Consider the following 14,362-nt stretch of genomic DNA (forward strand, 5'->3'; position numbering starts at 1 on the left):
TCGAAAAAGATAAAAAATGTCAAATATTCTATTTTCGAGTCTCACTATCCAAGAAAACATGAGTGACACATATGATATAATTATATGTAAATATATATAATTAAATTTGAAAAGATCTGATAACATATGTAAATTTATATAATTTTATCTGTAATTTTATATAATAATATCTAAAATTTGGCTTATACATATATATACTTATATATGGCCATATCTTTATATGATCATATTTGATTAGATCTGATTATGAAAATAGTTAAATATAATTGTATACAAATAATTTATGCCCGGTAAAAAATTTGTTATGTATAATCATATATGATATATGACCATATAGGATTATATAGAAATATATAAAATTTTATATAAGTTATGTATAATTATATATAATAATATATGACTTATTGTATAGTTATATATAATTTTATATTAATGTTGGCTAAATGTCAGTCAACAATAATACAAAATTATGCATACTATACATAACTTAAACCAAATTTTATATATTTCTATATACTTTCATATTGTTATATATAATTATATATGAGAAATTTTTTACCGGGTAACTTCCGGATATTATTATACATAGTCAGATCAGATTGCGCCAAATTTTAGATTTAATTATATATGATCATATATAATCACGTAAGCTCATTTTTTCTCGAGTACTTTGCTAAGCTTTGCAATTTCTCTTGTATCTGTTCTAACATTTTGCCTTTGGTTTCAGGTACAAAGAAGAAAATATATAAAACACCAGTGAAACTGCACGCGGTGAATATCCAGAACGGCACGTGTACTCCAGTAATATCGGCAATTATCATATATAATGTTGTTACGACAAAACCCATCAAAAAAGTTTGTACTAAAATAACCGTGCTTCCGAGAGTCTTCACATTAGTGGGAAATAGTTCACTAAGCAAAGTTATCGGTAGTGAGGATAGGCCTCAGGCATACATTATTACATACATAATCACACCTGTGACGGGCAACCAAACCAGGTCGTCGATATTCTTATGATTGTTAAGCAGATTGAAATATGTCGCAACCATTGCGGTCGAGCATGCTGAACCAAGGCAGGAAATTATCAGCAGTGACTTTCTACCGCTATGATCATTAATAAACATACAGATGAGAAAAAATATCAGTTGTACGGCGCCCAATATCATGGTCAAGTACTTGCCCTCCAGATTGCTATTCGCCTGATCAAAGATGATTTGAGCATACTGGTACACTGGTTGAGAACCGCTTGTTTGTTGAATTGTGGTAACGCAGAATAATATTATTAGGGCCCTGTAAAATCAAGTTTATCAAACAAACTCGGTCAAAATAATATTGTAGCTCTAATGTTGCCATTGTAATCATTTCAAATTATTACGAGATCAAAAATCAATCAAATAGAAAATATTTTTGGAAACTATTATATAAAAATAGGATTTTTTTCTATATGGACAAAAGAATAAGGAGATTTGTACGTAAATTTTATCTTACTTGTAAACTTAATTCATTCATAGGTAAGTATAATAGAAAAAAATATTTTCTAAAATTTTTTATTAATTCATTAATGATATCGTGTGTGACAATAAATATACATTTGAATCTCACCTGCGATTTTTCTGCACAAATAAGAGTTCTCGAAAACCAGTTTTAGCTAAATCGGTTCTTACGAACCGCTCAATATTATCTGCTTCATTGTAAACATCCGCTTTGCCTCTCAATTGAACGAGAGAGTTTATTGCTTTCTGCTTCGCTTTGCGACGCATAAAATAGTACGGAGATTCCGGTAGCCAGATAAAAGTAATCGTAAATAGACACGGTGCAATCAAAGACACGAAAGCGAGATTTTGTATCGATAAAAATGGGCCTATCACGTATGTCATTAACATGCCAATTTTTGTAGCGACTGTTAACATGACTGTCAAATTACCGCGGATGTCTGCTAGTGAAATTTCACCCAAGTACATCGGCGTGGCGAAATAAGCGATACCTGTAGCCAAACCAGATATAAATCTTGATATGTATAGTTCCTGTAAAATAAAGAAAAAATAGAAAGATGGAGAGATTAACTAACGCCAAAAAATACTTGAATATTGTGTCAATTAACATACATTTAAATGATATCTAGATAATAATAAAACAACGTAAAGAAAAAAATAAAAAGATAAAGAGAATAACTGAACACAAACGAAACAAGATGCTTGAATACTTTGTCAATTTACAATGTATTTAAGCGATATTTAGATAACAATAAAGCAACACACATATACAAGGAGGCCGAAAAGTTTAGAAACGATCGAATATCTTGAAAATAAAGGATTTTAGAAAAATGTCTCAGACAAAAGTTATAAGGCTTAAAAAGACGCATTCAGTGAACGTACAATAAGTTTGACCATGGATGACGTTACCAAATTCAAGTTTATTTTCTTAAATGGAAGCTCCTGCTTTTTATTACATATTCTTATAGCTGACATCTAGACGTTTCCAAAACATTATAATAAAATATTTTTTCATTAAGTACTTTTCGAGCCATAAGACTTGAAAATTACAGTACCGTCGGGATTAGCATTACCCAAGGTGTACACCTTGGGTAAAACATTTTTCTCTAAAATGCTTTATTTTTGAGATGTTTAACCGTGTCCAAACTTTTGAGCCTCCCTGTATGCATTAAGATAATGTTGTATCAAATTACTATAGATAATATATGTAAAGTAATTTTCTACTTTACAATAATATTTAGGAAAAGTACTAAATATTTTGTATTTTAAACGAAAAAAGAATTGATTATGTATATATATATATATATATTGACCATATATCGATCCGAATACAGGATTTTCATAGGACATTTTTATAATATATTTAATATATACATATCTAAAAGTTTTAAATTAAATTGAATATATTATGTAACTAAAAGTTCAATATGCACATAAAATTTTTATATAAATATTTTTAAAAAAATTTAAAACATCCTGCATATGTCCCAGGATATCCTGGACATATTCAAGATGATCCTGAGGACATTTTGTGCTAATAGGGTATGTACATCTCGTAGCGAGATTACCAAATCTACCTTTTTATAAAACATCAAGGCATTTTAAAAAGTGCAGCCACATTCTCAAATTATAATTAAAAATGAAATATTTTACAATTTGATTAAAAATTTTGGTCTTTTTATAAAACGTCAACAAGCCACATTGTCAAATGCAACTATGTATTTGTACATTATTTTAGATTTTGTCTGATTTATTTCAAATATTATGATTTATTTCAATCGTTTTATATTTATGTAGAATAATAGCCACTTTTTTATAGAAAATTACTAAGTATTTAATTATGTGTATTGTTAAATGAGAAAATTTTCCGGCTTATATAGACATATTTATTATGATTAAAATTATATAAAAAGTAACAAATAAAATTTCCAAAAATAATAATAAGTATCTGATTAAAATTCGTCAACCTTTGTATAAAACATGTTCTTATTAGGTGATTTTTGGCGATCGTTTGGTACATGTATCAAGGTTGCTATTGGTAGAGGCGGAACTTATTCTAGTAATATGTATCACACCAGCAGACTAAAACATACGGGTTCTTTTCTGTACGAGCGAATTCAAAACTATTTAAGAATAATTAAATATTTTCTTATTCTAGCGTTAATAGAATAGACATACAGATTAAATAAGAGTCTAAAAATTTGTCTATTTTAATGAATAAAGTAGCTGATGAAAATGATGAGATATCATTATAGTAGAAGTTTATAAGCATTTCTTTCAAAGAATGCAAAGAAGGGGAAAATTAAAACTTTGATGAAAATGAAGGAAAAAAAAAGTCATAATCGTCCCAGATTATATTTCAAAATTTGAGTGGACTTATATGTACACCGAATATGATTTTTTTCTTATTTTTAGAATGAAATTAATATATAACTATAGCATAATTTTTACATACTTGATATATAATAATATATTAATTTTCCATTTTCGTCCAATATTGGTTGGCCATGATTATCAGTACATATTAAATTACTTTTATTCCATAATGTCTATAATAAATAAATAATAAATAAAAATAAAATCTTTGCAAATTAATAAAAAAATCTTATTTCATACACAAAACTCAATATTTAAATCAGTGCTTAACTAGATAGAAGTAATTAACTTGACTAGTAGAAGTAATAACTTAATCTATATAAGTGTAAGAAGTTTGTAAATTTATAAGCATCCAAAATCGGTAGTTTTATGTGCTTGTAGGATAACTGATTAAAATACCAAGTCTAACAAAATAGGATAGTTCCAACACAATAAATATATCAATTAATTATTTTCCTGTAAAAAATTTTTATATTTAATCAGACAAAAATGGTCGTATCTAATTATACAATGGACAAATTTATATACCAAATTTGTCCATTTTATATATAATTAAATATACATAAAACGATGCAAGCATTGTGTATAAGCTTACATATACATATTTCTAATTGCAGCTATCAATCCATTTATATATAAATATACGTAACGTTTTATACAGTGTCATCTATAATTATACATATTTTTACACAATTATATAGAATACTGTATAATTATATTCAATTCTGTATAACTATACATAAGAAATTTTTTATCGGGTTATGTATTCATATGTGGTGCGTATTTGTAACTTATCTAAAATTTACAAAAGATATCCTACTTTATTGCTCGGTATAACATGTTATCAACTACCTAGATACCAAAACAGTTAGCCACGTCTCTACCACAAATTACCAAACACACAAAAACGTTCTGGTACAGTTCGATATACTTTGGTTGTTATACCAGAATCACGCCGAAAAATCGCCTATTAACTGTACTCTTTTGATATCTCATTCATCTTTATAAAGTATTTTTTTAGTCTAACTTCCTAAATAATCCCTGTATGATACAAAAGTAATTATTAATAATAAAAGCACAGCTATACAAATTCAATGTAAATATTGCATGAAAGGAAAAAAAGTCATAATCGTCCCAAATCCCGGGAAAAAAAAGTCCATATAAAATTGGCCATACAGTCGGACCTCTTATCCTACGACATTTTCGGTCCAGAATCTTCCCCTTAAACCTCTAATCCTACGACAAAAATTTGAGAGTGGGGGGTATAATTCCTCTTTCGCGGTCGTAGCATGAGAGAATTTTTTGTCGTAGGATAAGAGGTTTCGTAGCGTCGTAGAGTAAGAGGTCCGACTGTATATGGATTTTGTCAATATCTGAGCATATCTTGTCAAATATAGTTATATATGATAATATGATAATTAAACAAAATCATATATGATATCATATGATTTTATTTAATTATCATATAATATCATATATGACTATACTTGGTAAGACATGATCAGATATTGACAAAATCCATATATGGCCAACTTTTTTTCCCGGGATTATATTCCGAAATTTAGGTAAATTTATACACCGAACATGATTTTTTTCTTATTTTTAGGATAAAATTAATATATAACTATAGCATAATTTTTACATACTTTTTATATAATAATATATTAATTTTCCATTTTCGTCGAATATTGGTTGGCCATGATTATTAGTGCATATTAAATAATTACTTTTATTCCATAATGTTTATAATGAATAAGTAATATAAATCAAATAAAAAAACTTAAGACGTAACAATTTCAAGTATACGGAATTTTCAGCTATGCTTACGTTTCAAAATGACTGCTTAAGACCTCGACTATGATTAGCAGATTACAATAATAACGTGTGTCGTTCATAAAACAATTAAAATAATCCAGTCAGAATCTAAAACAATGTATGTACAGATCGTTGTATCTGACAAATCTTACGGCTTAGGTTTTTTATGTGCCCGACACTTAAGAGTTTACACTATCATTGATAATTAAGCTTAACATATCATATAATTATGCGTTATTAGTACAATTTAAGTCTCAATGAGACATTGTGGCGCTTAAAGTTTCATTAACATATGCTAAAGTTATATACGTGACAAAAATTTTTAAAAATATTTAAATTTCTAATATATATATATATTATTTGAAATATATCTAGCACTCTGTCTTTGCAATTATTGAGTTTTATCTTAAAAATCGGACATAATATGTGCATATAATAAGTGTGAAGTAAACTTTTTTTGTTATTTTAAAGATCGGCGAATGATAATAGTTTAATAATAAAACGTTTTTTCGGTGACAAATGTATTCGCACTTCAATGTATTCATAGAATGGAAATCATTCGCATTAAGTTTATTTAACAAAATTTTGCTGAAGAGAAAAAATATCGCTTTTACAGATTTATAGACAGATTTCTAATCATAAACTCTATCTAAATTAAAATAAGTCTGTTTTGTAGATTAGATTGAAATGGAATATAAAATGTAAACTAGAATTAGTGTGTGTGTGTGTGTGTGTGTGTGTGTGTGTGTGTGTGTGTGTGTGTGTGTTCAAATAATTAAAATAATATTGTGTTGTATTTAAATAAATTAAAAATAATACATTGATCCACATTTTCTAGACAAAATTGGAACACTATAAAAACTGGGGCTATAATCAAAATCACGCAAATTTTAATTTTTAATCTCAAGGTGCATATATGTAATATTATTTTATATATAAATATTTACGTATACACACAGAAATACCTACCGTTGACGATTTTGCAAAAGCTATCATCAACCAACTGATTATCGAGGGCACGGCTGTAAATAACATGGTTTTTTTTATTCCCAAGATATTCACGATAATCGCACAAATAATAGCACCCGCGGCTGATCCGAATGTAAGTAAAGACGCCACCCAAGAAGCTTCTCCCGGAGTCAAACGTACAGGATATTTTTCATCCTTTCCTTGCATTAATATAGACAAGGATGGCGATGACCAACCAAAAAATTGGCCGACTGACAGTAAGCCTAGATTTCCTTCCAGACAAAATAATATTTCCAGTAGGTTAACGAGAGATTTATTTAAATTGATATTTATAATGTCAATTTTATAGGAGAAAATATTCTTCTATATAAATTTTATATATTTACATATTATTGTTATATATAAATCTCTACCATAAATTTTAAAAAATTTTAATATAATTTTATATCCAACTGTCTAGAAATATATTATTTTTTAAAATAGCATAACAAAAATCGCATTTAGATATCCTAAATACTCAAAAGAGCAGGCAGAATGTATAATAAACTGTATAACTATGTATGTAATAGCTTAATAAATAATAATGTACATATGTAATAATTTAATAAATAATTAATAAGCTTAATAAACAGAATAAATAAAAAGCTATATAATTATTAAATAAAAAGTTACGTTTTGTTATAAAAGAATAAACATTTATTGTAAAAACTGAAAAATATAAATTAGAGAAACGTACATTATATATGCGTACATATATACATAACTGTAACAATAATATAATATCAGATCGTATTTCAAACAAAATAATATAGCCACTGAATCAAAGAACATTATTGAATATTTAAATTTTTTAAAATTATTTAAAAATTATAAAAATATTTGATGTTACGTTGACGTGACAATGGCAGTTATATACATTTAGTATACCCAGCTTTAAATAAGAGTATACTTAATTTAAAAAAATTTAATAAAAAATGCAGTTCAAAAACTATTGCAAATTTGCATGTAATTATACAATAATAATGTGTGAATAGAACCGAAAAGAATTTATTTTCATATTTATTCCAATAAATGCGTATACGTACCTGCTATAGCAGCAAGATATAACTTCTTCATCTTTACAGCACAATCACTTCCACACGTAAATATTAAATGATCTGAGATGAGCTTGAAATAAATAGCTGTTGGAGAAATTCTAAGTGAAATTGTCTAGATTTAGATAATAGCGTCATATCAGTTTTATCTGAAACATTATAAACACTTTTTATGATCAATTTTACGTTATCGCAAATCAAATACAGATTTAAAACAGTTGTATATACAGATCTCTTAATATAAGAGATGAAATCATTTTGATAATTTTAATAAATTAATATACAATATTATTTACACTTATATATATATCTATTATATATATATATATACACACAGAATGTCCGGTAAAGTTTGAATCAACGCTTGTGAGCAAGTAGAGCACATTAAACTGAACATAAAAGTCCTTTACCATTTTGCGATTTTCGTAATAATTATTGAGAAATTAATTAAAAAATATCGACCAATTCGTGTGAGTATTAGCATGTGGCGAGAAAAGCCAGCTGTCATGCGTGTAACAGTGGACTGTCTCTTCTCGCTGTGCTTCTAGCGACCACCTGACAGCGGGCTGTCTTTTTGCAGACCGCTAATATATTGCCGCGAATTAGTCGATATTTTTTAATTAATTTCACAATAATTATTGCAAAAATCGCAAAATGATAAAAGATCAAAAAGACTATTCTGTTCAGTTTAATGCGCTCTACCTGCTCACGAACATTGATTCAATCTTTACCGAACACTTTGTACATATATATGTATATATATATATATATATATATATATATATATACATACATATGTATGCGTATAAAACTGAATATATAAAACTTATAATATACTGTATTGAGAGAAACAGGATCTTATTGTTAATTCAAACTGAACTTTATTTTTTTATCATGTTATCAACAAAGATTTATAATACATCTTATTTTTTTTGTTGTGAAAATTATTAGTATAAGGATCATAGAAAAATAACATTGACAACAATATGCAAACACAAAAAATAATTTTTTTATGTTTTATGATAGCAAATTTATTATAATCGATACAAAAAATTATATTAATTTTTCAATTAGCGATATTTCACACACAAGTGATATTAAACATTATATAGTATTAAATATTTAATACTATAGTTGATGTTGACAATAAATAGAGATCATTTAAAATGTATAATTTAACTATCTCAATATTACATTTAACATTAACTACACTATTAATTACAATCTTAATAAAAACTGCTACTGAAAATATTAAGATTATAAATAAAACTCGCAACATGTTGCACAATTTCCATTTCAATGTGAATACCGAGATGAAAAAAATTAACATTTTTATCAATTTAACAATATAAAATTATAATTATTATATATTATTATATATAATTATTATATATTATATATAATTATTATATATTATATATGATCGTGAAAATATACGTTGTGTGTGATATCTCTTTTTTTCTCTATAATTAAAATAAATTATTCAACATATAAACAATAAATTTATTCTTTTAATTTTTTAAAATTTTGAACACTAAACTCTATAAACGCTAATATAAGTACAATTATTATCACATTAAAAAAAAGACTGCTTATTAATTGAAAAAAATATAACTTTGAAGGTGAATACCGCATCAATAAATAAAAGCACAATGTGTGACACATTTAGACAAACATTGCATATATTGTAAAAAGACGCATACGGTTATACGCATATATACTTGATTATATTAATTTTACTTTATAAATTACATCATTTACAGCTAAGTGCATTCAATAAGTTCATAATAAGCATAAACGAAATATAACAATTGTAACAGTGTTATATCAGAGATAGCTTTCATATTAAATACTGTGTTTTCTCTTTCTCTCTCTCTCTCTCTCTCTCTCTCATTCTGTGTGTGTGTGTAATAAAACACCAAACGTACAAAAAACCACAGCCGATTAAGTCATATTTCTTATTTTCTCTTAATATTTTTGTAACAAGTCCTGGTAACTCTTTACACAAGCAGTTCTCCTCCAGAAGCCCTTTAATAAATATTAAAGTTCTAGTAAAATTCGCGACATAGTATTATAAAATCTACAATAATCGATTTTCTAGTTAATGACAATGTCCCTTTCTCACAATGATGAATCTATTCGTTAACATCAACAATATACCATAATAACTATTTAATTACTTATAGCTATTGACAGGAATTCACTTTTACAATTCATATGCAGAGTGTGTTACAAAACTCTATCGATATAAACTGTCAAGAATACTATACCTATTGATAAAATACATGTATCGAGAAAAAAATCTATTGTTTTGTCGATAGAATTCTGTAACATTCTGTATATATAGAGTGAGGCACTTGTTTTTTATTTGCTCACCCTTAATAATGTCTCTGATTAACATTTCTAATCTGAAAAATAATTCAAACAAAAAGCTGTCCTTAAAAAAATCAAGAAGATTGTCTTGTACTCTAAATAGGATAACTGCTATTTGAATAACTTTCCATGAAATGTAAATAAGTAGGTGCTTTAGCAAAACAAATATGAATATATCTTTAAAATTTACTGCTATATAAATAAAAGAAATACATACAATATTGCGCTGAGTATATGTGTGATTAACAAGAATTAATACAGTGATATTTAGTTTATATAATAAAATTTTAGCTGTATCGAAAACGTAAAAGATTTGCCGAAAGTAATTGCATTTAAGAGAATAGTTTAATAATGTACACACACGCACACACGTACAAATACACACACACGCGCGCGCGCACAATTAATGTTTTAAAAGTTTTATGATAACAAGAAGAAAGCTTAAGATGTATTGAAGAGAGTATATGCGATATTTTCTTTAGTAACTCATAAATTTAAAAATCATCGGATAACACATAAATTTAAAAATTGCTAGATAATACATAAATTTAAAAAGAATTGAACACATTTTTTATATACATTATTGACATTAGTGACTGGAAAATAGAAACATTAATTTGTAATAGCCTTAATGAGTACTTATCTCTCATGTACATAAATGTATCTCTCTCTCTCTCTCTCTCTCTCTCTCTCTCTCTCTCTCTCTCTCTCTCTCTCTCTCTCTCTCTCTCTCTCTCTCTCTCTCTCTCTCTCTCTGCTTGTGTTCGTATTAATATTATTCTCATGTATTGATTTTATGTACATAAAAATCCGTTTCGCACAGATTCGAATTATGAATAATGTATTTGCACTTTGTACTCGTAGCTGCCATAAATTTTTTTTCTTAGCTATCGTCGAGTTACAGTAGTGTGATGAACATGTACAGTGATGTATATTCCACGTAGATGTAAAGTGCAAACTCTAATATCAATTCTTATAAAAGTTTTCTATAGCGATACGATATGGTATAGAACCATAACCGCCTTTCTGAGATTACTCTGTGATGATTGTAATTCTTTTACCTATATATAAAATACTTATTGTTAGAACAGAGTTGTTCGCGATTGGCAAGACTTCCGCCATTTCCTCATATAATATATTATCTCATTTAATAAAGGAAACGATTCGCCGGAACGTCAATTGTACCACGGCAGCTACTAGGTGGCGGATTATCATCGTCAGAATTATTATGCTGTCTCAATGATCTTGTTGGAAATTGGCTACGTTGCGACGCTGTCGCACGGCGTCTCAGCTCCTCTATGTAATCCGTAGTGTCATTCGCTATCAGTTCCTGTAAACGTTTACTCAGAGTCGACAATTCAGGCTTGTCATCTTCGTAAATCCCGTCATGGATTCCTGATTTTTCATAAAACAATATGTAAGGTGTGTCAGGCGGTTTCAAGTTTTTGAAGTCTTCGAACGTCGTCTGGGTTACGTAACTGTCGTTAAATTTATACCAATTCTGCTTAGAATCACAGGCGTACGTGAAATAGTGTCCGTAATCCATACTATATCCAGAATGTACAACAGCGGCATATAATTGATACGTCTCAGCTGCAGTACACGGTATCGCCGATACCGGCAACCGTATGGTTTCGTTATATGTCACTTTGTGCCGAAGCTTCGTCCTCAGTCGCGTGTCAAAATCGTACCGAAAATGTTTCAACGTCAAAACCAAATGCGCGGGTGCCTGTAGAATTGTAATGATTCTCTGTGCATCGCACAATTTCGTACATTTATCGCATCGATATTTGTTCTCTCCCGTTAACTTTTCCGGTGTGAGATAATAGTTGATGAGATCCTGAACGGAGACTTCTTGATTTTCTTGTATCTCTTCGGGAAAGCACAGTTGCAAATCACGAAATTTGTCCGTATTGCGAGAACTAGTGTCACATTGTGCGCATTGGTATGTGATTTGACACTCCCCACCCAGTACTCTGTGTACAAGCGACGTAAATGTGCCCGTTTCTTCACCACCCACGGATTGGATACCGCTGTCCGTCGAATCCGAATGAGAATCGCTGAGCCGCTGTCCTAGCTCTTCACCTGTTACAAAAAATATTCAAGTCGAATAGAATATAGCTTGATATAAATATAAACAGAAAAATCGGATAATTTAGGTAAACACAACATAATCTATTTGATTGTATGTAGAAATAAGATTATCACCTCGTGTAAAGTCCGCCAATGATTGCGTTTTCCGCTGCAATGCCAAACCTTCCGTAAGATCTTCTTCGGTTGTCCAACGCTTAATGATACCTGTTGTTGATTCTATCGATAACGTCACATTATCTTCTTGCTTCTCGATCTTACATTTAAGAGTCGCTGTGTTATCATTTCCTCCACAGTTTGTATTAGCGGATTTTTCTTGCTCGTGCAAAACATCCAACAAATGACTGCAAAAAGAAACAATTTTATTAATAAAATTTGCATATAATAATTTTTAAGTTTTTATTTACCATTATGTACAGATATGACAAATAAAATTTTTCTTTAACTACATTGTATTAAAGAGTAAAAAATATGTATAAGCAAAAAAATAGTATAACTAACCAGAGAAATTCTGAACTATCCTGCTGCTGTCCAGGTAGAAAATATGTAGGTCGCGAAGCTCGTAATACTTCAGTAGGTGCCAAACATATTCTCTTAGAGTATAATAATAATGCAAACAAATTTTGCAACTTCTCTAGCAAGGGTGTTTTTCCTGCTTCATTCAAAGAACGATAATTCAATACTTCTTGGCAAAATTGTCTGGTCATTAATAAGGCTTGCAACACACTGTTCATATAGCAAGTATTTCCGAGATTGGAGAGTCCAACTTTTCCAGACAATGGCCTTTCCGGTTCTATAATTGGTTCGAACTCTTTCGTTTCATCTATCCACATCGGCTCCCTGTAAAGCTCTCTTACAACTTGCATCCGTGGTGATACAGGGAAAGGATAATTCTCTGCACTTCCACATGCTGGTATACATGTTGAAAATCTTTTACTATATAGTTTCATAATATCGACTAAATTTTGTATACATTCTTTACTAGAATCCGAATCTTCCTTCATCAAATCTTTTATCAATGCTGGTATCCTTCTAACTATACTTTGAACAACTGACAATGAGCTTTGCCTTTTTAAAATGTAAAATATAATATTAGAAGCATTCTGGCGAATTATTGGTATCAACAATACTTTACACATTAACATTACAATGTCTACAGAGGATTCTATAAGCTCGAGAAGGGTAGAATATTTTTGTTGTTTTTCCAAACCACGTATAAATTCCATTATCCAAACGCTTAGTCGATCTTCACGCCATTGCGGAAGCCAATTGCACAAAACTTTTAAGGCCTGCACTAATTGATGGTCAGAGTGCGATAGAATCCAATCTACTGCTTGTGGAATAACGGAGGAGTCCACTAACTGCAATATAGTAGCAAGACCTGGACCTGGCTCCTGCTTTCTGTTTGTGTCCGAGATGATATTGTATAAGGTTTGGAGACAAGTAAACATTAGAATGTCACGTTCTCCGTTTTTTGTGTTGGAGCATAGTATTTTGAGAAAATGCTGAATCTTGGTGGTGTTGTCATAGAAGTCTAAAATTTTTTTCGGCTCCAAGGGCATTTGAAAGGAAGACAGACTCATGACTATCGCTTCGCAGAGTTTTGTGTGATTCGCCGATCTAGGCAGGTAGACTTTGTTATCCGCCAATGTGTTGAGGAGCTCAGTCAATCGTGACATGTCACCGATGTCCGTATTTTGCAGTAGTACGGCAACATCGTTGGAAACTGGATTGACGTTGAAACGTTTCTCAACTACATACGGTGCCATCCACGTCAAGATTTTCGGCACCTCCGACACGTTGTGTACGTCACTCTTGAGAATATCCCTCAGCAGATCCTCGCAATCGATCAGCTGACCGAATTCACGATTGTCTCGCAGATTTTGTAGCATCAGCCAGCCGTCGTTGACAGCCGCGTCGTTTCCCGACACTATTAATTTCAAACATCGTTCGATATCGTTTAAGACATGCTCGGTATCCATTTCGTCGATCAAACACACTCGAATTTCGTTACGACTTATCCTTTTAGCTCAGGATCAACAATGAGAATTAATCATTAACCTTCAATCGACGATGATTCGCGTGATAATCAAAATGATTTCATGGTGATGAAAAAGAGAGAAAAAAAAACAGGAAGTACTCTGTGCCATA

At 29.6% G+C, this 14,362-nt stretch overlaps 1 protein-coding gene and 1 pseudogene across 1 annotated transcript; both read right to left on the minus strand.

Annotated features, from left to right (window-relative positions):
- Nucleotides 1-610: 610 nt before the first annotated feature.
- Nucleotides 611-7,845, minus strand: LOC140662915 (facilitated trehalose transporter Tret1-like; annotated as a pseudogene).
- A 1,391-nt stretch (nucleotides 7,846-9,236) lies between these two features.
- On the minus strand, nucleotides 9,237-14,362 carry LOC140676385 (ubiquitin carboxyl-terminal hydrolase 35). Its single transcript, XM_072911386.1, has 3 exons — nucleotides 12,713-14,362; nucleotides 12,329-12,555; nucleotides 9,237-12,205 (listed from the first exon to the last, which is right to left on the minus strand). The coding sequence occupies exons 1-3, from the start codon at nucleotides 14,191-14,193 to the stop codon at nucleotides 11,268-11,270; spliced, it is 2,646 nt and encodes an 881-aa protein (XP_072767487.1). The 5' UTR covers nucleotides 14,194-14,362; the 3' UTR covers nucleotides 9,237-11,267.

This window comes from Anoplolepis gracilipes, chromosome 2 (genome assembly GCF_047496725.1).
Source record: "Anoplolepis gracilipes chromosome 2, ASM4749672v1, whole genome shotgun sequence".
Taxonomy (NCBI): Eukaryota; Metazoa; Arthropoda; class Insecta; order Hymenoptera; family Formicidae; genus Anoplolepis; species Anoplolepis gracilipes.